The sequence below is a fragment of the Danio rerio genome, chromosome 7 (assembly GCF_049306965.1).
Source record: "Danio rerio strain Tuebingen ecotype United States chromosome 7, GRCz12tu, whole genome shotgun sequence".
NCBI lineage: Eukaryota > Metazoa > Chordata > Actinopteri > Cypriniformes > Danionidae > Danio > Danio rerio.
The window spans coordinates 7,130,001-7,155,287 of NC_133182.1; the positions used below are offsets into that span (position 1 = coordinate 7,130,001).

The 25,287-nt window shown below is 40.9% G+C and overlaps 2 protein-coding genes across 3 annotated transcripts in view; both read left to right on the top strand.

The window, feature by feature from the left end:
• actn3b (actinin alpha 3b) overlaps positions 1-24,458 on the top strand; it is a 297,251-nt gene extending 272,793 nt beyond the window's left edge. The window contains exon 14 of the transcript XR_012382303.1: positions 23,962-24,458. The gene's annotated coding sequence lies outside the window, so the exon portion shown is untranslated. The remainder of the gene's footprint in view (positions 1-23,961) is intronic.
• Positions 1-25,287, top strand: part of rin1b (Ras and Rab interactor 1b) — an 85,454-nt gene that overhangs the window by 21,635 nt on the left and 38,532 nt on the right. Inside the window, exons 2-9 of one of the 2 annotated variants that reach the window (XM_073908017.1) lie at positions 5,068-5,168; positions 10,797-10,909; positions 11,168-11,232; positions 11,452-11,577; positions 14,630-14,732; positions 20,315-20,387; positions 20,482-20,573; positions 23,377-23,738. In XM_073908017.1, coding sequence (XP_073764118.1) covers positions 11,230-11,232; positions 11,452-11,577; positions 14,630-14,732; positions 20,315-20,387; positions 20,482-20,573; positions 23,377-23,738 — 759 coding nt within the window. In that variant the 5' untranslated portion in view covers positions 5,068-5,168; positions 10,797-10,909; positions 11,168-11,229. Of the gene's footprint in view, positions 1-5,067; positions 5,169-10,796; positions 11,233-11,451; positions 11,578-14,629; positions 14,733-20,314; positions 20,388-20,481; positions 20,574-23,376; positions 23,739-25,287 lie in introns of those variants that run through there. The other variant, XM_073908016.1, reaches the window with a different exon arrangement.

The following is a 25,287-nucleotide window of genomic DNA, read 5'->3' on the forward strand; positions in this document are numbered from 1 at the left end:
TGCGTGTATGCGCAAGGAGAATGCGAAGAACTTCCGGTCGGCAGCTGATGCGTGTAAACAGTCACATTTGGACAGCTTTGAAACGATAGTTTTAATCTATTTTACCTGCTTTTATCCTCTTTGAACTAATCCTGTTGTCCATCAGCAGCATCTCCTGGACTGATCATTTAAAGAAATGCGATCTAATAGGATGGAAAGCAGCTGCTGTGAGGCGTTTTCCCCTCGTTGTCTAACGGCATCTTCTGCAGTTTAAATGAAGCCTCGTCATCGCTAAAGTCAACATTTTCTCTTTATTTCAAATATATAACCAGCCCAAACAAATGTAATTCACCAAAATGTGAACTAGGAGAACGTTTTTCTCGTATTTCTGACGCGCTTGAACCACATGTGACATATTATAACGGCTTTAACAGACACATTTCTAAGTTGTGTGTCACAAAAACACTCTGTTATCCATTAAAAACGTTATTGAAACCCATTTTCGGAGCACAAATTACCAGTTGTACACGCTGTAAACGGAAATTTTTAGCATTCCACCGGAAGACGTTGGTCGCTATGGCGCCCTCCATGCAGCAGCCATGAAAAAGGTCTATAGTCACTGCTGAAAGTCCAAATACTGAAGAGCAAATCCAGTGATATGCAGCTCCACAAGTCATAAACCAAGCAGGCCAGTGGCGACAGTGGCGAGGAACAAACTTCACCAGTTCATGAAAGTGAAGGGAAAAACCTCGAGAGAAACCAGGCTCAGTTAAACGCGACCGTTTCTCCTCTGGCCAAACTTCCTGTGCAGAGCTGCAGTCTAGGCGCTGGAGAATAATGGATGTCCATCATGGAGAAGCTGCAGGAGGAGAGGTCACCGGCGGGTGTACAGGCTGGCCTACAGGATCAGAGCGGAGATTCATCTGTCACTGGGTCTCATGCTCTCCGCTCCTCCATGACTGCCACAGCATCAGCTAAGGATCAGGCCTGGTCCAGGATTATGGGTACATTGGCATCATTCCTTCACAGGTCTTGGCTCGCATCAAAACATAAATCCCCTTTCTTCCCCATTCTGCTCGATTTGAACTGCAGTTGTCTTGGCCACTTTATTAGGTACACCTGTTCAACTGCTTATTAACGCAAATGTCTAATCAGCCAATCACATGGCAGCAGCTCAATGCATTTAGGTATGCAGACATGGTCAAGGTGATCAGCTGCAGTTTAAAGCAAGCATTAGAATGGAGAAAAATGCTGATTTAAGTGACTTTGATCGTGGCATGGCCTTGGTCTGAGAATTTCAGAAACTGCTGATCTACTGGGATTTTCACGCACAACCATCTCTAGGGTTTACAGAGAATGGACTGAAAAAGAGGAAATATCCAGTGAGCGGCAGTTCTGTGGATGCAAATGCCTTGTTGATGCCAGAGGTCAGAGGAGAATGGCCAGACTGGTTCCAGCTGATAGAAAGGCAACAGTAACTCAAATAAGCACTTGCTACAACCGAGGTCTGCAGACGAGCAGCTCTGAACACACAACACGTCCAACCTTGAGGCAGATGGGCTACAGCAGCAGAAGACCACACCGGGTGCCACTTCTGTCAGCTAAGAACAGGAAACTGAGGCTACAATTCACACAGACTCACCAAAACTGGACAATAGAAGATTGGAGAAACGTTGCCTGCTCTGATGAGCCTCGATTTCTGCTGCAACATTCTGATGGTTGGGTCAGCATTTGGCGTCAACAACAAGAAAGCATGGATCCATCCTGCCTTGTATTAATGGTTTAGGCTGGGGGTGGTGGTGTGATGTGTGGGGGATATTTTCTTGGCACACTTTGGGCCCATTAGTCCCAATTGATGATCGTGTCAACACCACAGCCTACCTGAGTATTGTTGCTGACCATGTCCATCCCTTTATGACCACAGTGTACTCATCTTCAGATGGCTACTTCCAGCAGGATAACGCACCATGTCATAAAGCGTGAAGCATCTCACACTGGTTTCTTGAACATGACAATGAGTTCACTGTACTCAAATGGCCTCCAGGGCTGGAGCAAGCTAAACTGCCGCTCTAAGAGGGCGCGGGTGGTGAGGGTAGTGTCGCGGACGCCACCCTCTCTATTCTGTCGCCCTATACGCAGATATAATTGAGGGCGCGGGTGGTGAGGGTAGTGTCGGGGACGCCGCCCTCTCTATTCTGCCGCCCTAGACACGGATATTACTGATGGCGCGGGTGGTGAGGGTAGTGTCGCGGACGCCGCCCTCTCTATTCTGCTGCCCTAGACGCGGATATAACTGGGGGCGCGGGTGGTGAGGGTAGTGTCGCGGACACCGCCCTCTCTATTCTGCCGCCCTAGCACGGATATAACTGATGGCGCGGGTGGTGAGGGTAGTGTCGCGGACGCCGCCCTCTCTATTCTGCCGCCCTAGACACAGATATAATTGATGGCGCGAAGGGATGAGGGTAGTGTCGGGGACTCCGCCCCCTCTATTCTGCCGCCCTAGACACAGATATAACTGATGGCGCGAAGGGATGAGGGTAGTGTCGGGGACTCCGCCCCCTCTATTCTGCCGCCCTAGACACAGATATAACTGATGGCGCGAAGGGATGAGGGTAGTGTCGGGGACTCCGCCCTCTCTATTCTGCCGCCCTAGACAATGATATAACTGATGGCGCGGAGGGATGAGGGTAGTGTCGGGGACGCCGCCCCCTCTATTCTGCTACCCTAGGCGGCCGAAGGTGGACGCGCCGGCCCTGATGGCCTCCATAGTCACCATATCCTCAATCCAATAGAGCACCTTTAGGATTTGCTGGAACTGGAGATTCACATCATGGATCTGCAGCAACTGCTTGATGCTATCACATCAACATGGAGCAAAATCTCTGAGGAATATTTCCAGTACCTTGTCGAATCTATGCCACGATGGATTAAGGCAGTTCTGAAAGCAAGAGGGGTTCCAACCAGTACTGGTAAGGTGTACCTAATAAAGTGGCCGGTTAGTGTATAATATATATTCTAAATATATACTATATAGATAGTATAAGTATGTAGTTTTTTTTAATATAAAAACTAAATAGAGATGTATTCACAAAATAAACACTAAAGTAACAAAATCATTAGTAAAAACCAACTCAAGCTAAACTGAAATGAAGTGAACAGCATATTTAAAAATAGTAAAACTATAATGACCTTGTCAGGACGCCAATCAAAGCACTGAAGAAAATAACAATAATAATAATAATTCCTCACAGTCCAGAGTTGAATATGTTTGATTGTGTTTTAAATGATTAAAGCGAGATGAATGGTGAATGGAAATGTCAAGGTTTATGACTAATGTGTGTTTTTGAGTGATGACTCTTATGCTCAGCAAGGCTGCACTGAGGAAAAATAAATTCAAGTTGTATATAGTCAATCATTTCTGCAAGTGCTAAATATTTCACGGAGAAAAAATATATATATAAAACTGATTTTCTTGGCACAAAGAATGAGAAATATTGACAGTAATTTATGTGCTGTTATGCAATGACATTTGCATGGCTGTCAGACACTTTTGCCAACTTTAAATGTATTTATTTATTTATTGAAGCGCTGTTTTGAAACATGAAGTTACTTGTTCTTTATTCACAGCGATACTACCAGAAGTCTTTACTCAAACTCATTTGTGATAATTAATTCCTGACATTTCCAGGCACAGATAACACTGTTTGAGAATTGAGGAAAACGTGGCCAACACATTTCATTTGTTAATGTAACACTAACAAACGTGTGTGTGTGAGAGTGTGTGTGTGTATCTGGCAAGCATCTCAGTTCTGTCAAATCTGTAGTCGTATGAATAAAATTAGATGCACATCTACAAAACCAATGCGCAATAGTTTGTTAGTTCCGGTGGTTCTGCATTACATGTAACCCGAGTAATGTCATCAGATTACTTTCTCGACTTTTACTTTCCGATCTCATTTTTCCACTTGTTACAAAGTATTCTCATTTATTAATTGGCATGTGTTTGTTTTCATGATCCACGGGGTTTGTTGCATGTTTTTTTCCCGCGATCTTGTCAGGGCCGATCATACAACAAAGCTGTGTGTGTGCTGGAAGCTTTTTGTCGGGAGAGCAGTGCGAAAATTGAAGAATGGCGGATGTTGACTTTTATCAGGAGTTCATTCACAATTCAGACACATCACCGTGCTGCTGGGTTTGACTAAATTCTCTATTACCTGCAGGGCTAATGGTTAAAATAGGCAGGTCAGGAGACCTGCTGCACTGAGTATGCATTCAGATCTATAATTTAGACCCGGGGATTGAGGGAGAAGTCCTCATTTATAGTGTTTACATGAACACACTTATCTTGATAATGATATAAATTGTGGTTATGTGTATATGAAATTACGAATAACGAATGTAGCAGGGCATTAAATCACTGTTTATTTCTTTGCATTTTAACTTTGCGAACTATAAACTCATGCGTCTCCTCACGGTCTGTGTCTCATTTTGTGAGCTAGCTGTTTACAGCAGTTGTTCGCTCCCCTGCTGGCCATGCCCACTTCTGCCCTTTGCTCGCGGAGCTCCACGCCCATTAATCATGCATCTTTTGAAAAAATTCTGAAGTAGACTTTAACTGAAAGTGGAGGGTGTCATGGCCCTTTAACCACTTAAACTCTGCTGCTATTTGGGGATTTCCGCCTGGATTTTGCCTACCCAAATTCAAAAGCTTCCCAAATCCACATGCAGACGTGTAAATGCAAAAATTTGGTATCATTTTAAAGAAAACTCTTTGAATTTTCATAAAACACTATTGAAAGTGTTTAAAATATCTGTATATGTTGTCTGTGTCATAATAAACACCCAAAAAAGCGCTTTTTGTATTTTTTTTATAAACTCAAATTTGAAGGTGCACCTTTTAGGTTGTGTGTGGTCTAGTGTGCTATAATTAATTTTGGTGGTTCCTGCACATGTCTGTAATCATAGGAAAAAAAAATGTCTCCACCATAATCTATGCAAAAGTTATTGTATTCTAACTGATGAGAGGTGCTGTACAAGCCACAGGGAGCGATCATTGTTTACATTTCACTATTCTTTTGTTTGATCAAGCATAATTCACTGTGTTTGGACCACGTCAGACATATAAAAGGATTACTCATGCACATCACCTCAAAAACAGAGGAGAATGGCCCTGAAGCACACAGCATAAGGTAAGAGATGACAGCTGTCTGTGCTATCTGGGGCTGCTTATTGATCATGAATGTATTGTTTTCACTTCTGCACCATGGAAACACCGCGATTCATTCGACAACTGTTTGATATGTGAATATAATTCAGTAAAAAGAATGCTAGAACCGTATCAGCACCGGCAAGAGCTTTCATTTGAGCTATAACTTGTACATGTGTCATATGAAGAACATGACAATGAACCAATGTTCACTACCCAGCTCGGGTATCCAAAATACTGTGTATTTAAGTGTAAATAACTTTTGTACAGTAGAATAAAAACCAAAGTGATGCATATGTGCATAAAATATAGATTCTACACTTTAAAATGACACCACTAACGGGGGTCTGGTGCAATGCTAGCCCTTTAAGTCTTAAAGCGAAAGTCGATGACGTCACAGACCCGGTACCGGGTCCGCAGAGTTTAGGTGGAGAAGTAGTTACTCCACCCAGTTAACAGCGTCTTTATGGATGTTTTACGTTAAAACTAACATGGTTCAAGTTTTGGGGAATTACAGTTTTGGGGAAACACTCGTCTCTACAATGTTCATTTCCCAACTGATGCATCATACAATGATAGTTCAGCTCTGAGTCGTTGTTTGGGAAACGTACTCCAGATCATAAAATACCAAACTAAAGCTCAGTCATTTCTAGTACAATATACTAATATACATAAAATACCAAAACTAAAAACTACTTTCTTGCTACTGCTGGCCTTTCTTCATTGTGCATAATACAAACACTGTAAAAATAATGCTGGGTTCCACACTATTTATTTTGTGTTGGGACAACATGTAGCAATTAAGTTAACTTATTCGTTTTTACTAATTTAACTAGATTAAACATAAAACAATTAAGCTGTTCCCCTAAAAAACTAAAGCTCATTTTAAATAAGTAGTTTGAACAAACAGTGAACGTCATTGTTTTTGACGGCAGGCAGCATGAATCTACCTGTCAGATGACGAGAACTGGGATGTGGGCTTCAAAGAAACGAGATAAAAATATCGCAAATTGTGCCGGAGAGCTCTCTGACATGAGAGAAAGGGCAGGAGAAGAAGGAATTAAAAAAAACAAAACACATCCTCTCTACTTTGCCAACAGTTGCTCTGCGTTTTAAGCGCGGTGTGTCTTGTGTGCACGCGTGTGTGTTTTCGGGTGAGTAGGTGTCTGGATGAGTGGGACTGCCTGGTAGGACCGAGTAGGCATCTGTTGCCATGACAACCATCTGCTGCTATGCATAAGCATCCTCTCGGTCTGCCCACACAGTGTCAGAGCATGCAGCGAGCGTTTGAAGCACTGACTGCTGCTTCGCTTCATTGTCTGCCCGTTTCATGCAGGCCCAGACTGAGTTTTTACCTCACTTTCTGTGCTAGAGGGTTTTTTTGTGGGGAGTGAAACTTCAGGATGGATTTGGACAGGGTAGAAAGTGTAAAACTGAGTGCTGACTGACTGTAGCTGAAAGTACTGTAGTCTGAGTGTTTATGTTTTTAAAGTGAGCATGAAATCAGTAACCATATTGATTTTGTTAGCTCACATTGCTAGTTTTGTGCTGAACAATTAATCTGTGCATGCCATTAAGGTAAAAAATAAATAGTTTGCCCTTAAAGTCTTTAATTAAAATCTAAAAATATACTTCCTGTTTGTTTTCAGTCAAATTCTCAGATTAGGCTTGTCTGATGCAGTGGGCGTGGCTAACATACCTAACCACGCCCCTTTAGCGGTCAGTTTTGACAACAAACAGAAATGGTGAGGAGGAGTCTTTTAGATACTGCCCAAACCCTTTTGCCCATCTTTCTGAATGAAATGCCTACTTTACTACATCCAATCATCTCACAGTAGAAAAACAAGCCACGCCCACTGTTTTCTCATTTAATATCCTGTTTCCAATACAGGCTTATTGTGAAAACGTACCCCCATCAGGGCTCGAAATTGCGACCCTTCTGGTCGCATATGCGCCCGATATTTTATCTATGCGACCTCAAAATATATTTTGGAGCATTTGTGCGACTGCATAAAATTGATGTCGTACGACCAGTTTTCACAGCAAAATGTTCACCACATGCGCGGATTTAGAAGGCATTCACGCGTTAAGCATCTTTGCACCTAAAAACACCAAACGTAGGGCTCTGGAATGGTTTAAAACATTTGACATGTCAACAAGCTCTTCTTATTCACCCACTGCGCTAAAACAGAATGCACAAGGATTGGTTAATATCAGCTATCAATTTTGGCTCTATTTTGACGGTCCGTGCGCAAAGTTCAAAACGCAGGGCGCAAACTTATTCAGGGCGTGTCAGAATTCACTTTTGCTAATAAAAGGACGAAAAATTTGCTCTGTGCAGTGGCGCATGGTCTAAAAGGGTTGAGTTTATTTTCTTAATGAGTTATAGGTGTGTTTTGAGAATAAACCAATCAGAGTCTCATCTCCCATTCCCTTTAAGGGTCAGTTGCGTCACGCCATGGTGCATTTGCTATTTACAGGACGTAAAGTAAGAGTAAGTGGAAAAACTGAGCATTTCACTAGCAAGAAAACCGTTAAACAGAGCATGTGCCGCGCGAGAATGAGAGATAAATTATTAACTTTCACTTGCGCTCTCGTGGATAGAGAAACCTTGTGTGCACAGACATCAATTAGCCTATAAACAATTAATTTTGTTTTTTAATGGCAAAGATTTGTTTCAAAACTATTTCTAAATTCAGTTCTAATTTCCAGCAAACTAATAAATGAACAATAATAACGAAGTGTGCTCAAAAACCTGAGTTATATCCAAATACACATGCTGTGCCCCATATGGTCTAAAACCTGACAGGTGGACAAATCTAAGCTTGTTTTTAATAAAACAAATATAAATATGGATATAATAAATAACACTGCTAATAATAATAACATTATATAAAAGCAAATAGTTATGATTGAACTGAAAAAGCCTCCCGAGATGAAGAAGACATAAAAGCAGTGGTTTTTCATATTTATGTAGGCTAGAAAATAATATGTTGTGTAATATTTTAATCCTTTATATATCATATATATATCATTATATCCTATATATATCCCTAATATTTTAATTCTTTTTCATATGTAAAGATATTTGTGTATTGCTCTACATCTTGTGTGTATTAAGCAGTGTGTAAGCGTGGCGGACAACTAACGCGTTCTGCGCTGGACAATAGACTGTCTTTGTTCTGGTCTATTGAAAAATCTATTATAGTTTCTCAAAATAGCAATGAGCCAGGAATGCGCCTCAACGCGCCGCCCTTTTTAGACCAGACCGCCTATGGGCGCACATATGAACGCAAATGCATTTGTTATTTACTCTTTTGCCAAGCTGAAACTAGCAAACAAATATTGTCACGCCTTGCGTGTTCTTGTTTTAGAAACCACCTAAAGTTACAAATAATGGCACATCTGATCAGTGATCATGTAATGAATGTCAATCCAGCATTTACACTTTTCGAAGAGTGGATATAAGACTTCCAGTGATTAAAGTCCGCTATGAAAATTACTAAAGTCTGGTTTATACTTCTGCGTCAAGTGATCGGCGTGTCCCACGGCGGATGCAACGCGTGTAGCTGTGCACTCATACTTCTGTGCGCTGTTTCTGTTGCTCTGCATTAACACTTCCAAAGCGCTAGTTGGTAGTGAGGTGTTTATGTTCCTCTGTGTTGAGTTTCTTCACTGGTGATTGGTTTTTTCTGAACACTTCCTGAATGTACAAGTGGTTCAAACTCGCTCATTTTGAGGCAGGAACCGGCGGACGTGCAACAACTTTAACCATGGTGTAAACACAAAGCAACTGTGTCCATCCTGCTCCTTGTAAACAGTAGACACTTGTAAACACTCACTCCAACAGACTCGCGAGGCTCTCGGCCCCGCCCACGCTCGTCAGTGCTTCCAAGCCGACCAATCGCAGAGCTTGCTCTACTTGTCGTTGCAACTAAGCGTGTCACGATCCTCCAATTCCTCGATTCGATTACATTTTCGATTCTAAAGGCACGATTCGATTCGATTTTCGATTATGAATAATTAATTAATTAATGACCATTAATTATTTGTAGCCTACCGTTTAAACTACCTGACCTGCATGGTCTTTGTTTTACCCATAAACAAATCATACAGTAAATGAATAAAGGCAAGATACACACATAATTACCACCTGTCAATCACTTTTTCTGCGGGACTCGTGAATAGGCAGTGATCTGTGTCGTTATAATGGCGTCGGTAAAAAAGACGCACAACCAACAAGAACCAGCCAACAGTATCTGAGGTGTTCACTAAAATGACAAAGTACAAGTGAGTGAAAGATTGAAGCAGTCCTCTGACTGCCTGGACCTGCTGTCTCGAGCGCATGGCTGTGTGTGCGTCTGTGTCTGTGTGGTCACGTGATGTGCATTTTCAGAGGTAGAGAGGAAGGAGGGCTGCTCAGAAATGCTACACGCCACTGTGGATGTCAAATCGTTGTCGTTCTAAAATGCCATTTATAAACAAAGACAGTGTAAACAGGGCCTGAGTGTGTACTTTTCGCGAGCGGATTTGCAACGGGGACGGGCGGAGGATCGCGATGCCGGTGTTGTCTATCTGACGAACTATACGTAATACGTACATAGCAGAGCTTGCAAACTGTGTTTTTTTTGTCGACAACACAAACGTTGTCAACATAACTCACTGGAAATCCAAAATGCTTACACACCGGCGACTTCATTGAAAGAGGAGGGGGTTTAAGTTCTGTCGACGGGTCTCCTGCTTCTGCACAGTTTAACAAGCACTTCAACAAGCCTGTTTTTTTCCCGCTTGGCAAGCCAAGCTGACGTGACATGGGGGCATGGGAGCATCGACGATTCTATTTTTTTGATTCGATAATCGAAATTGAGCATAAATTTCGATCGATTTCGATTAAAAATATAAATCGTGACACCCCTAGTTGCAACATGTAGTTACATATTTTGAGAGGTGCACGTCAGCGATGGCCACGACGAAGGCTATGCGTCCACGCGTAGGCTGCGCTGTAGCATACGCGTGCACTTGACGCAGAAGTATAAATCAGCCTTAAAGCATTCACTGTAAAGCCGGTGGGATGGAGTTTTCAGTTAACCTTGTTCGCCACTGAATCTACACATTTTAAGAACAAGATGTTCTAACAATATTTGTTATTGATATTAAGATGATGCAAATAATAAGTTATATGTCAATATCATCTGTGCAATACCAGACACCACGCTTGAGAACAACACAGTTATTATTGTTAACTCAGTTTATCTCATTCACGTCAAGCAGTGTGTGCAGGGCCGGTGAGTGCATGTAGATTTTTGTTTATTTGTTAGTTGTGATTAGAGTGTTAATATATAATAAAATTTGTTAAATAAAGCGTGTAGTAACGGTGCTCATTATTTTTGGTGGGTGCGACTAAATTTTGTCTTTTGCGCCTACATTTTTGAAGTTAGGAGCACCGGTGCTACCAAGAAAAAGGGTTAATTTTGAGCCTTCCTGTATACGTTTCTGGAGAGTGTGAATTATGTAGCCAGAGCTACGTATGTCTGCAATTCCTCATTAAAAAGAACACTATGGGGGCGGCATGACACAGCTGACAGCTTCTGTTTCTTTTCGTGCTTACCAGCTGACCGATTACCTTCATGTGGACGGCTTTTCCGCTGTTACTAGTTTGCCCAGTGGCTCGGTTTTTCCCTTGGTGGACTTGAGATGCAGAGAGGAGTTGATCGTGATGATGAGGTACGAATCTCGAAGAATGGTTCCAGCGGTTCCCCCCCACCCCCTTCCCTAAACCCAACCGACAGTGTTTTCAAAAGCAATCCAGCAAAAGAAAAGCCCATGTTTACCACATTTTCAGATCTTAACACATGCTCACCCTGTAATTTACTAGTTTGTTTTATTCTTTTACCTTTTGTTGTTGTTTTGCCTGCTTTCTGGAACCGTTCTTCCCTGGACTCGAACATCGTCGTTTCTGTGAACTCCGCTCTATGTCTCAAGTCTGCTGGCGTACATGGCGAGCTACTGGGCATAAAGCGGAAAAGCCGCCTACATGGAGGTCAATGGTAAGTTGTTAGCGCAAAAAGAAACAGAAGCTGTCCGAGGTGTCATACCACCCCGTAGGGTTCTATTTAAAGATGAAATGCAGCCATATGTACCTCTAGCTATATAACTCGTGCTCTCCAGAAATGTATATGGGGGTACATTTTCACAATGAGGCTGTGTTGTATAAAGCAATGTAACTGTTTTGTTTTTTTGCCCCCTGTTCTCTGTGTTGGTGATAGATGGACGCTTCTCTCCAGAGGAGTTTGAGTGTTTTGGATCGTCTTCTGCTCACACACTCCATATGGCTGCAGCTGTCAATCAACCCTGACTCCGCCCACCAAATCCTGCAGCGAGAGATAGTCGGGGTGAGAATCATCATAATGAGAATGAGTATAACTCACAATTAAAGCTGTTAAACTATTAATCTATTAATCGCATCAAAAGAGTTTGCATTTGCAAAATGTTTGTGTACTCAGTGTAAATATGCATAAATAAATAAACAAATATATGACATACAAAAACATACAAAAGCTAAATATTTACATATATAGTTAATTTTATGCATAATTTGTAATAATTCAAACATTTAATTTAGAAACTTTTTCTTAATTCAACTCATCTTTATTTCTATAGCGCTTTCACAGTGTAGATTGTGTCAAAGCAGCTTAACATAGAAGTAAATTGAGACAGTCCAGTCCAGTTTTCAGAGCTGAAGTGCAGTTTAGTTCAGTTCTATGGAATCAGATAAGTCTCAAAAGAAATTCACGCAAAAGACACGATGTGCACATGCGTAGCCAAATTCACGTGCATAAAACCAAATTCACGTGCGTAAAATATTTATTTATATTCACAAAAAAATTTCACGTGCACAAAATAAAAATACATTTTCATAAAATTCGTTTCACAAATGCAAAACACCATTTGCAAATGTATAAAAGTGTACAAAAAGTTTTGAATGTTTAAAACTTGCGAGTTCATCCTGAATGAGAATGTGCAAATCCTCTTTCTTGTACGACTCCCCCTGGATACGTGTGTGTGTGTATTTTTGAGACTTTCCTGCCAGAGTCAGGGCTACTCGTACCTTTCAGCCAATCAGATGAGAGCTGTATTTAATAAAACCAACTTTGCGCTTCTTTTGCGCAGACTGTTCCTCTCCAGCATGGTGAACGGAGAAAGCAGCAGTCACACTTTTTTAAAATTGATTTATTTATTTGACCACATCCTCACTCTTTTTATCCATTATTTAGCCGCAGCTCCGCTCTTCTTATTTATTGTTTCGCAGCCCCATGAGCAGAATGTATCCTGCAGGGTAATCAAAAGTATCATTGTATCATTGTTCTGCAGACTATCAGGAAAAAATATAGCTTAAAGGGGCTCATAATTTTTTCCTTAAAATGGCTTTTAAAAAAAATAAAACTGCTTCTATTCTAGCCGTTATAAAACAAATAAGACTTTTTCCAGAAGAAAAAATATTATCAGAAATAATGTGAAAATGTCCTTGCTCTGTTAAACATAATTTGGGAAATATAAAAAAAAGAAAAAAAAATCAAAGGGGGGGGCTAATAATTCTGACTTCAACTGTATATATCGGCTATCGGCCTCCAAGTCTAAAGAGTTATCGGTTTACTGATATCGGCCAAAAAATCCATATCGATGCATCCCTAGTTTATTGTCAGGTCCACAGTAAGGAAACACATTTCCCTGTACAATGAAATTCGTAATTTGCCGTGCACTGTGAAGTCATACACATAAATACACATTAAATGTAAATATATAAATATCTATGAATGTAAACAATTTATAATACTGATTGGGGAGTCATGTAAACAGATGTAAACAATGTATAGTAGTTCTTAAAATTGTGCTGATTATGCACAAAGTGCCTAGTGCAATTGGTTTATGTGCAAACAACAGTATAATGGCCGGAGCAGATTGAGTGCAATTTAATAGTGTAAACTGGATGGAGAATAAAGTGTGCTACTGAACAGAAAATGAAACCGTTTATGTCAACTTGCTATCCGTTTAAAAGTCTGATAGCTGATGGGAAAAAAGAGTTTTTGAGTCTGGCAGTCCTGCATCTCACACTCCTATACCTCCGCCCTGAGGGTAGGAGTGTGAATGATCTGTGTTGTGGGTGCGTGGGGTCTTTCAGGATGGAGGCAGCTCTCTCGTGGACTCTGCGATGGTTGATAGTCTGCAGAGACTTCTCTGCATTCCTCACCACTCTCTGCAGACGTTTTCGGTCGTTTACAAAAGCGTTGCCATACCATACAGTAATACAGCTAGTCAGGATGGTCTCAACCACACAGCTGTAAAAGTTGCTGAGGATCTTAGATGACAGACCAAGTTTGCTCAGCTTCCCTAAGAAGTACAGCCGCTGTTGTGCTTACTTGACCAGCTGGGTGGTTTTCTTTGTCCAACTTCACCATATGACGAAAGTGAAGGAAGAAAAACATTGACAGGTGCCGTTGACATTTCTCCTCTTGCCAAACTTCCTGTGCAGAGCTGCAGTCCAGGCGCCGGAGGATGGAGAATGCTGGACGTCCATCGTGGAGAAGCTGCAGGTGTGAGTTGGTCACCTCACCAGCTGTTGTACAGGCTTTCCCATAGGATCAATGCGGAGATTCGTCTGTCACTGTGGTCTTACAGGAATCCGTCTCATGCTCTTGTTCCTCCATGACCACCCCAGCAGCTGCTCAGGATACGGCCTTCTCCAAGATTATGGAGACTTCGGGAATATTAAAAACAGACAACCATGTAGTGTAGATGCTGTTCAAATGATAATGTCTTTTGGGAAGTGTTTCCGGCTCCGGTTGCCCTAATTAATGCAGCCAAACAATCCTTTAGAGCAGGGGTGTCCAAACTCGGTCCTGGAGGGCCGGTGTCTTATATCTTTTAGTTCCAACTCCAATCATACACACCTGAACCAGCTAATCAAGCTCTTTCTGGGTATACTAGAAACTTCCAGGCAGGTGTATTGAAGCAAGTTGGAGCTAAACTCAGCAGGATACCGGCCCTCCAGGACAGAGTTTGGACATCCCTGCTTTAGAGGATTTGGATTTGAAGAGCATTTGTGTTTTATGTGTATGTTAATGCAAAGAGATGTGCGTATAGTCTAGTTTTAAACTGACAGAGTGTCTACTTCGCGAACTGTGCTTGTAAGGCTGTTCCAGAGTTTAGGTGCCAGAAAGATCTACCATCTACAGTTGATTTTGATATTCTGTGAATAATCAATTGTCCAGAACTTATTGAGCATAGTAATTACAGTAATTATGCAGTGATGTACCTCTCTGCAACATTTGCCTGGACAGCAAGACAACTGTAATCAACAGCCAATCAGCCAATTACACCTCTTATAAACTACTATTATATCTAATAAGGGTCAATGAATGCTGTATATCCTTTGTTTGTCCATAGACTTTCCTGGTGTGTAAGTGCAGCGCCTCCCACAGGAAGGTTTTGTGTGTGCGGGTGCAGGAGGGAGGAGTGTCGCAATATCCTGTTCGTGAGGAAGATTCCAGTGAGTTTAACACAGCACACACACTGTATTGGACTGATCCCCCCTACTGATCCCCCCTACAACCAAACTTTTGGTTCGTATAATTTGTGACCATGAACCACAGAACCAGACATAAGTATTTTTTTAAAACAATTTACAATTATATATCACCAAAAAGCTGAATAAATTAACTCTCCATGTAAAGGGCACCTATTTTACTCCTTTTTTAAGGTTTAAGAGTAATATTATCGTTCTTCTGAGTGTGCTGGTTTAGGTTCGGTTCAAACACTATTCAGACATTATGTTTTATTAATTGTTTTTTATTAGAATGCGTTAAAAGTGTCATGTTGGGGGCGTGTGCACACCTCGCTGTTTTAGGGGTGTGTTGCTTTACATGAAAATTAGTTTCGACTTTCCGCCCAACTTAACAAGGGGGCGGAGCCAAGAGCTCCCCCGCTTCATGTATGGCAACAGACAGGCAGACAGAGAGAAGCAACATGAGTGAGAGGACCAGCATTCAGCCGTACATGTACGACTCGGACACAGACCAAGCCATATCTGTTAACCCTTCCGTTTTTCCCGGGATTCTCCCGTATTTTACAGTTCTATCCTGCTATCATCTTGTAAAGGTATTTTCCCGTATGTCTCCCCTATTTTCAGTTTTTCTCTGAAGGGTGGCAAATAAACATTAAAGAGCCGATCCTCCCTATACGCAACCCATACCACTGAACCACCAGGGGCCGCCACTTGCTCTTAAATGTGAGTCTGTTCTGTGCTTTCGCTTTGTTTAGGCATGAAACCACTTTTAAATAAATATAAAAATGGTGGGATTCCCTTTCCTTTTCATTACAGGTGTCGTCTCTTCATATGCAATCCTCAAAACAGTCATAAAGCGGTGCGTGACTGTCAGCTGACGCGCTCTATAGATATAAATAGATGCTGTTTCTAAACACATAATTAATAATAACATCTAAAGATGTCGATCTTGGTGTTTTTTTTTTTTTAAACATCTAATTTTGTCTTAAATGAGCATAAAAAGTTAGGAAAGCAGTCCAATGCTTTCATTATAACGTTAGATAACAAAAAAAACATTATAATGAAAAAATCGAAATAAACAAGAGATTAATTTGTCGCTCTTTAATCAGAATGTGCAAGTTATACAGTGAAGAAACGGCTAATGAGATTTGATATCTTGATTCTAATTCTTTATAATAGCTGTTAATTTTAATAAGCTGAACTGTTTGCTAATTTATTTGCTGCTAATGTGTATTTATTTTTTCTTTTGTAAATAATAATAATAAAACATACTACTGACCGTTTATTTACAATGAAACAGCTCCAAAATTTGTGGTATTATTGTGGTGGGCATATCCCTAATTTTCACATCCCAATGCTGACAGGTATGGACCAAGCAGAGACGACTGTTGAGGAATCAATATTCCTAATGTGCTAGAATATGTCAGAGTGGTACTTAAAAAATCATTTGTGTCTTTGTATAGTTTTACAGCCGCTATGTAACGATGCATGTGTCATCCATATAGGGATGTAACGATTAACCGGTTTCACTATTAGCCACGCTTTAACTCGTCACGGTGAATTAATCGTAAAGGCTTCTCAACACAGTGTTTCTGCATGAAACAACTGCGGCAAATAAACAAAGTTATGCCAACTGTGTGCTAGTTTAAAGTACATGAGACTAATAACCACACACACTGGAATAACTTTGAAAAAGATTATATCTAAGGCAAGTTTGTTATTTCCAATTTAGGGACGCGAGGCAACACTCACACTTTACAGTCTCACCTACTGTTGTTGAGATGACGAGGAGCTTCTGTGACCGTGGAAAATGCAAACGGCTGAAGTTTGAGGAAGACACAATGAAAAGTACACATGTTTGCAAAAACCCAACTAAAGTTACAAACAATTGTGCTGATGAGAAAGATCTAGGCTGCGTCCGAAACCGTCTACTACTCAGTAGGTACTGCGTTGGAATTTAAACATACTACTCGGCAGTTAGAAAAGTACGTTCTATACAGTATGAATGTGAAAAGTATGAATGGAATTCGGACGTACTACATCCGCCATATTGACATAGTCACGTGATGTACTGTACCTGCGTAATTTGCGTCGCTTTACTCCCATTCATGAATTCGCTCGCGGGGCATCATGGGATAGCGCAGCATGCATGGGATGCGCTCTCCAGAATCTCGCCGTAAGTAGTAAGTCATCCGGGTACTTCTCGCATACTGTTTTTCGAATTCTATGAATTCGGACATACTACTCGGCTCACAAACTGATTTTAGCGTAGTATATAGTATGGAAGTATGCAGTTTCGGACGCAGCCCATGTGTTTAATGTTGATCCGCCAGATGAGATCAATAGAATGTTTTCAGAGAGAGTGCTGAAAGACTCGGTGGATCAGCTGTTTTTAATGACCTGAATATCGATACGTTGAATTCACTGCGTGTTCAGCGCAAATGACCGCTAAATGTAAAATCTGTTGCGCATTCACAGGAAGACGTTGAAGGCTCTTCTGTTGAGCCCAATGAGCCTAACATCCAAAAATAGAACAAGGGTGTTTCTTTGGGGACATCGGTTTGACTCACACGCTGAAAATGTCAGATGTGAAACACCAAACTGAGGATGTGGTAATGCATGCCTGTCAATCGATATTGGTGGGCGGGGGGACTGCAGTCTTACGTCAAGTTGCGGTCGATCTCAATACCGCTCCATTTGGTCCACCATTTTTATGTTGTTAAATTTGAAAAAAAAGGAGCTTGTATGTTTATATCACCCCAATGTGACAGTCTATACACTATACCTACACATATGTTTATCCAAAAAGATTTAAAAGTAGATTTTTCACCATAGGTGCCCTTTAAGTATTTTTTTTCTGTATGTAGCGGGGAAAATAAGTATTTCTTAAAGAAATAATATTTCTAAAGAAGCTGTTGACATGGAATTGAACCAGATTTTGATAAAAAATTCAAACAAACAAACATAAAAATGAAACAAAACAAATCTGAAAGATTAGTTGTGTGTAATAACAATTAAATGACACAAGATGAAAGCGTGAACTACTGAGGTGTGTTTAATACTTTATATAAAAGGCTTCATTAATGATGGCAGCTTAAAGACGCCTCTCATATAGAGAATGAAGCCTCATGCATTGTTCAGGTGTGAGCTTTTCCACAGACTTCATCAGAGTGTCAAAATCTTGATGCTTCTGTGGGTCTCGTCTACCAAATCTGAGCTTTATTTTGTATCTATATTGGATTCACATCAGGTGATTGGCTGGGCCATTCTACAGCTTGATTTTCTTTCTCTGAAAGCATTTGAGCTGTGATCCTTGGCTGTGATTTGGATCATTGTCTTGCTGAAGTGTCCACCCTGGCTTCATCTTCATCCTCCTGCTAATGTAGATGTTGGACTGAAGCAGCTGATACTCATTTACACTGGTGAAGGGCAGAGGGTTGCTGAAGAACTACTGAGAGATTTCAGCTGCTGTCTGGGCTTTCACTGCCTTTCTACACCTCCCATTCTTCATGTGTTCAATACTTTTCCCCTTCGTCATTTCATTTTATTATGCATAACATCATTTGTAAACTAATAAGATTTGTTTTCTTTGCATATATGGATTTACCGACATCTGGGTAAAATTTTAAGTCAACGGCACCTTTAGAAATATGTTTTCTGAGAAAAATAGTGACATGTTCAATACATATTTTCCCCACTCTATATTACTTGTCTAAAAATCACTAAATGGCCTAGGCCTACAAACGTATCAGATCTCTCAGATCTTTAGAATAATTAAACTAGAAATTCCAAGAGTTCAGTCAAAGCGGGGTGTATCAGCTTGCAGCTACTAACAGCGCCCCCTGCTGCTGGAATCAGCTTCCAGAAATGATCAGATGTGCTCCAACATTAGGCACATTCAAATCAAGACTGAAAACACAACTGTTTAGCTGCTGCGTCCCACGGATCACACTTCTCTTTCTTTCTTTTCTTTTTCATTCTTTTATAACCAGTTTTAAGGACATTTTAATCTGTTTTTAATCATTTTTAATATTTGTTTGTTTTTTCTTATACTTGTTTGTGTAAAGTGCTTTGAAATACCATTGTGTATGAAATGTTTTATCTAAATAAAATCCCCTTTCCTTGGTAAAGTAGCACAATATTTGAGCCTTAAGGCCTTAAGTCATCTAGCTGATTCGAATGTTATCACTCGATTGAATGGGCATTATCAGTGGTCATCAGCTGATAGATATGGGCCAGTTGGAACCTTCTGGTAAGCACCAGGGGCGCAGCTGCACCCGTTTGAGTCCGGTAGTGCTCACAATGCACTCCAAAGCACCCCAGATAGCAAAATACACTCAGGCCATTTCCGGCAAGATTCTCTCCTGTCGGAGACTCCGGCTGCCGTACTCAGGCCTGATGCCTGTGGACTTACTGCCCGATTCCGGCCAGATGTGGCGGCCGTAAGCGAGGCAACACAGCCACATCCGAGCCAGAATCGGCCCGCGAGTAATGTGCGCTGCGGCCAAGAGCTGGCGCTGGTCTTCATATACCTTCATATACCTTTTGGTATTAAATTTGGTACTTGATACATAGTATTACAACCATTTGAGTTGATATAACAGCAAACGCAGGCTATAATGTAAACACGAAGTGTAGGCACTGCGTTTAACCTTTGAATAAAATGCAATCAGCATACATATCCTATAGCAAAAATAATCAAACAAAGGACAAAATAATTAATAATAAACATTTATTGATTGCAAAAAACAAATAATAATGAAAATAATAATGAAAATGAATAAATTATTTTGTAGTGCACTTGCTAGCGGCCGCTTGGTTGGATCGTATTGTTCTTCATCGTCCACTGCATCACTTTCTCTTTTTTCACCTTTATTATAAATATCACAACTTCTCACACTCAGCTGCTGCGACATTTTTGCAACTGTACGCAGCGGTGACAAAGAGGGGACAAAACAAGGGCAATCGCCATCAGCTGGACAGGAGTGGGAATTACAGTTAGCTACAAATTACAATAGATCACCCTCAGCATAATCCCTCAAAATGACGGATCACCTTCAGATTTTTCCGTCACTGCTGAAAAAATTCCGTCAATGACGTAAAATATTTGGTTAACGCGACGTCTGATGGTAATACAAAGAGATGTGTCTTTAATCTAGTTCTTAAACAGACATGGCCCCGGTGTAAATGCACAGTACAGTTACAAGCTTATTGACACATTTTGTTGTTATGATAACATGATATTGTTGCCTTCATTGATTTCCTGAAGATAAATACTAAAAAATAACGCAATAACTACAGCAGTCGACATTGTCATTCTCATACGAGATAAGAGCTTATGACGAAATATGATGACGAGTGCTGGTGTTGTAGGGCTGTCCCACTATTTAGAAGTAAGTTTGAAGTCCTACCCCTTCACACTCTTGTTTTAAGGGCCAAGAGGAAGGGGTGGGGGAACAAAAACAGAATTGGGATTGGGCCTTGGCACTCTCAAGTCCCCAGTAAATCTGTTTTTTTTTAAATATGGAACATTGATATGTATTAAACTCTTCTTTTTCACTATTTAGCATTTTCTCTAGAAAGTTCCGCCCTGAGCTTCCCTGATCTCTGCAGACTAGTGGCATTTTACACCATCAGCAGGTACAACACATCAACAAACAGCACAGGTAAATGATTCCTGTGAAGGATCTGTAACTGTATTATGTAATTTCTGCTCTTTGTGTGTGTTAAACAGAGATGTTTTGCCTTTCCCGCTCGAGCTCCCAGAAGCAATTATACAGGCCGTGACACACACCCAGCTGGAAAGCATTTCACATCTGGGTCTAGGTAATAAACTATATGCATTTCATGACCTTTTCCCACCCACTTTGAAACACTTAAAACTAAGTTGTCCTTTTTGCTGCTGTACCTGTAGCTCTTGCATGTAAACACCCACTTAGTATCCTTAACACCCTCTTACTTCCAGTTCTGTGCTTATACATGCGCTGTGGTTTTGTCGTTTCATCAACTGTTGTTGTTAATGGTCCCATCATTCAGTAATTGCATTTCCTACAAAATTTGCATTTTATTTTTACTAAAGCTGCTCATGAACTTGCACAGGTGCTACATTTGAGTTTGAACATTTATCCTGACTGTTAAAAAAGTTTGTTTGGAATTTGGACATCCGCCATCTTGAATTTGTCTTGTCACTGTTTTCCACAATTTCTTCTTCTCCCCATGGGACAATAAATTGTAGCATCACAGTACTAGAGAATTTGGGCTGAAGCAGTAAATCATATGGATAATTTTTGCCTAATTTTAATTTATCAAATACATCTGCTGTTAAATACTAGCCTAGAGCACCTTCTACTAATAAAAAACTAACCTTAAAAACTAGCCTGGAGCACCATCTGCTCTTAAAAACTAGCCTAGAGCACTGTCTGCTGTTAAATTCTAGTCTAGAGCACCATCTGTTGTTAAAAACTAGCCTAGAGTGCCATCTGCTGTTAAAAACTAGCCTAGAGTGCCATCTGCTATTAAAAACTAGCCAAGAGGGCCATCTGCAGTTAAAGCTAGCTTTAAAAACTAGCGTAGAGTACCAAATGCAGTTAAACAACTAGCCTAGAGCACCGTCTGCTGTACAAACTAGCCTAGAGCACCGTCTGTCCTTTAAAAAACTAGCCTAGAGCATCATCTGCTCTTAAAAACTAGCCTAGAGTGCCATCTGCTGTTAAAAACTAGCCTAGAGCGCCATCTGCTGTTAAAAACTAGCCTAGAGCGCCATCTGCTGTTTAAAACTAGCCCTAAAAACTAGCCTAGAGCACCACTGCACCATCTGCTGTTAAAACTAGCCCTTAAAACTAGTGTAAAATACCATATGCTGTTAAAAACTAGCCTAGAGCATTGTCTGCTGTTAAAACTAGCCTTAAAAACTAGTGTAAAATACCATATGCTGTTAAAAACTAGCCTAGAGCATTGTCTGCTGTTAAAACTAGCCTTAAAAAGTAGCGTAGAGTCCCATCTGCTGTACAAAAAATAGCCTAGATCACTATTTGCTGTTAAAAACTAATCTAGAGTGTCAGCTGCTGTTAAAAAATAACCTAGAGCGCCATCTGCTGTTAAAAAATAGCCCAGAGCACCATCTCCTGATAAAAACTAGCCTAGAGCGCCATCTGCTGTTAAAACTTGCTTTAAAATGTAACGTAGAGTACCATATGCTGTTAAAAAAACTAGCCTAGAGCACCGCCTGCCGTTAAAAACTAGCCTAGAGCACCGCTTGCTGTTAAAAACTAGGCTAGAGCACCGTCTGTCCTTTAAAAAACTAGCCTAGAGCATCATCTGCTCTTAAAAACTAGCCTTAAAAACTAGTGTAGAATACCATATGCTGTTAAAAACTAGCCTACAGTGCCATCTGTACCTCGCCTTTGGACTTGTGGGGGAAACCGGAGCAAACTCACACTAACAAGCGGAGAACATGCAAACTACACATAGAAACGCCAACTGGCCCAGCCAAGGCTTGAACAAGTGACCTTCTTGTTGTGAGGCGAACATGCTACCCACTGATCCACCGTGCAGCCCTAACTAGCGTAGAGTGCCATCTTCTATTAAAAACTAGCCTAGAGCGCTGTCTGCTGTTAAAAACTAGTCTAGAGCGCCATCTGCTTTTTAAAACTAGCCTTAAAAACTATTGTAGAGTGCCATCCCTGCTAAAAAATCCAGCTTAAACCAGCCTAAGCTGGTTGGCTGGTTTTAGCTGGTTGACCAGGCTGGTTTTAGAGGGGTTTTGGCCACTTCCAGCCTGGTCTTAGCTGGTCAGGCTGGGACATGACCAGCTAAAACCAGCTTGACCAGCCTAGCCAAGCTGGGAGTCCAGCCAAAACCAGCTATATCCAGCTTAAACCAGGCTGGTCAAGCTGGTTTTAGCTGGATTTGGCTGGTCATTTTTTCAGCCTGACCAGCTAAGACCAGGCTGGAAATGGCTGGAAACCAGCCTGGAAGTGGCCAAAACCCCTCTAAGACCACCCTGGTCAACCAGCTAAAACCAGCCAACCAGCCTAGGCTGGTTTAAGCTGGATTTTTCAGCAGGGATCTGTGGTTAAAATCTAGCCTTAAGCACCAACTGCTGTTAAAAACTAGCATAGAGTGTCATCTGCTGTTAAAACTAGCCCAAAGCACCATCTACTGTTAAAAACTAACCTAGAGCGTCATTTGTTGTTAAAAACTAGCTTAGCGTGTCTTCTGCTGTTAAAAACTAGCCTTAAAAAACTAGCCTAGATCACATCTGCTGTTAAAAACTAGTCGGTGCCAATAGCCTAGTGGTAATGTGCGCTGACATATAGCACCAATGTGCCCACGGCAACCCAAGTTCAATTCTCGGCTCGAGGTCCTTTGCCGATCCTTCCCCTCTCTCTGCTCCCAATGCTTTCCTGTCTGAAATCTCTACTGTCCTAGAGATATTTGTCCTTTTAAATATTAAAAAAAAAGAAAAATAGCCTACTAGATGTGTGTTGTCAGAACATAAAGGATTTGTGTGGAAACCAGCATTTTTTACAGTGTTTTCAGAAAACACCCAGGTCATTATTTCATATGTATTTAATGTTCCTGACACAGGCGCATGTGTTTTCATCATTGTTTCACTCTTTGCAATCAGAGTTCTGGAGCTCTCAGACGTCCCCTGGACTACCGAATGGCCCCCCTCCGCCCTCAGCACCCCACAGGACATCCAGGTTGATCAGCCCATGTTTTGTCAATCCATTATTCCTTCAGCCTCCGCAACCCAGCAGAACCGCATCCCACAAACGGCACCGCTTCAAACGCAGCCTGAGGATCCGGGTGTCCAACGAAACCTCGCTCAGCCTGTCGGGGGGAGAATCTGAACTTAACCCAGGGGAAACACACGGACAGAATTCGGAGAGAAGACGGACGGGAGGGTTAAGTGTGCTTAGGCGGACCCCAGCACTCACTCCCACCTCAGAAGAAGAGGATGAACAGATGCTGGGACAGATTCCACCTGTAAGTAGAGCTGGACGACATGCGGACAATATTATCAGCGTCTTTAAACTATATATAACTATATATAAACTATATATCTTTGGATAGTCTACAGAACAAACCTTCATTATAACTTGCTTAATTACCCTAACCTGCCTAGTTAACCTTATTAACCTAGTTAAGCCTTTAAATGTCACTTTAAGCTGTATAGTCCTTAAGCTATAAAGTGTCCTGAAAAATATAGGGCTCTATTTTGACGGTCCATGCGCAAAACGCAGGGCGCAAACGCTTTCAGGGCGTGTCAGGACGCGTTTTTGCTAATTTAAGGACGGGAAATCTGCCCTGCCCTGCGGCGTATGTTCTAAAAGGGTTGAGTTTATTTTCTGAATGAGTTATAGGTGTGTTTTGAGAATAAACCAATCAGAGTCTCATCTCCCATTCCCTTTAAGAGTCAGCTGCGTCGCGCCAAGAGCGCATTCGCTATTTACAGGACGCAAAGTAAGTCTAAGTGAAAAAAAACTGAGCATTTCACAAGCAAACAGTTAACAGTTTTTTTAACAGAAAACTTAAACAGAGCATCCACTGCGTGAGAATGAGAGATAATGAATCACTTTCACTTTCGTTCTTGGATAGGGAAACCTTTACGCACAGACATCCATTAGCCTATAAATAATTAATTTTGCTTGTTAAGCACAAATATTTGTTTTAAAACTATTTCTAAATTCAGTTCTAATTTCCAGCAAACGAATAAATCAACAATAATAACAAAATGTGCTCAAAAACCTGAGTTATATCCTAAAACACATGCTGTGCCCCATATGGTCTAAAACCTGACAGGTGGGCAAATCTAAGCTTGTTTTTAATAAAACAAATATAAATATGGATATAATAAATAATACTGCTAATAATAATAACATTATACAAAAGCAAATTGTTATGAATGAACTGAAAAAGCCTCCCGAGATGAAGAAGACATAAAAGCAGTGGTTTTTCATATTTATGTAGGCTAGAAAATAATATGTTTTGTAATATTTTAATCCTTTATATTTATATCCTATATCTATTCTTATTATATCCTATATATATCCTTAATATTTACATTTTTTTATATGTAAAGATATTTGCCTATTGCTCTCTCTCCTGCGTATTAAGCAGTGGTAAGCGAGGCGCAACTCTGCGCTGGAGTTTAGACCGGGTTAGTTTTTGTCTAATGAAAAATCTATTATAGTTTCTCAAAATAGCAACGCGCCAGCGGTCCGCCTCAGAACGCCTTCCTTTTTAGACCAGAACGCCTATGAGCGCACATATGAGCGCTAATGCATTTGCTATTTAAACAGTGTAGCGCAACGCCTCAAAACTACTCTTGCGCCAAGCTGAAACTACCAAAAGACTATTGTGCCGCGTCTTGCGGCCCACTGCGCCGGTGTATGATAGGGCCCATATAGTCAAATATTTGTGTAAGTGTGTTTGTCAAATAAGTGTGTTTGTGTTTGTGTGTGTTTGTGTGTGTAATATATATATATATATTAGGGATGCCACGGTTCTCAGTATGATATTGAACCATACGGTA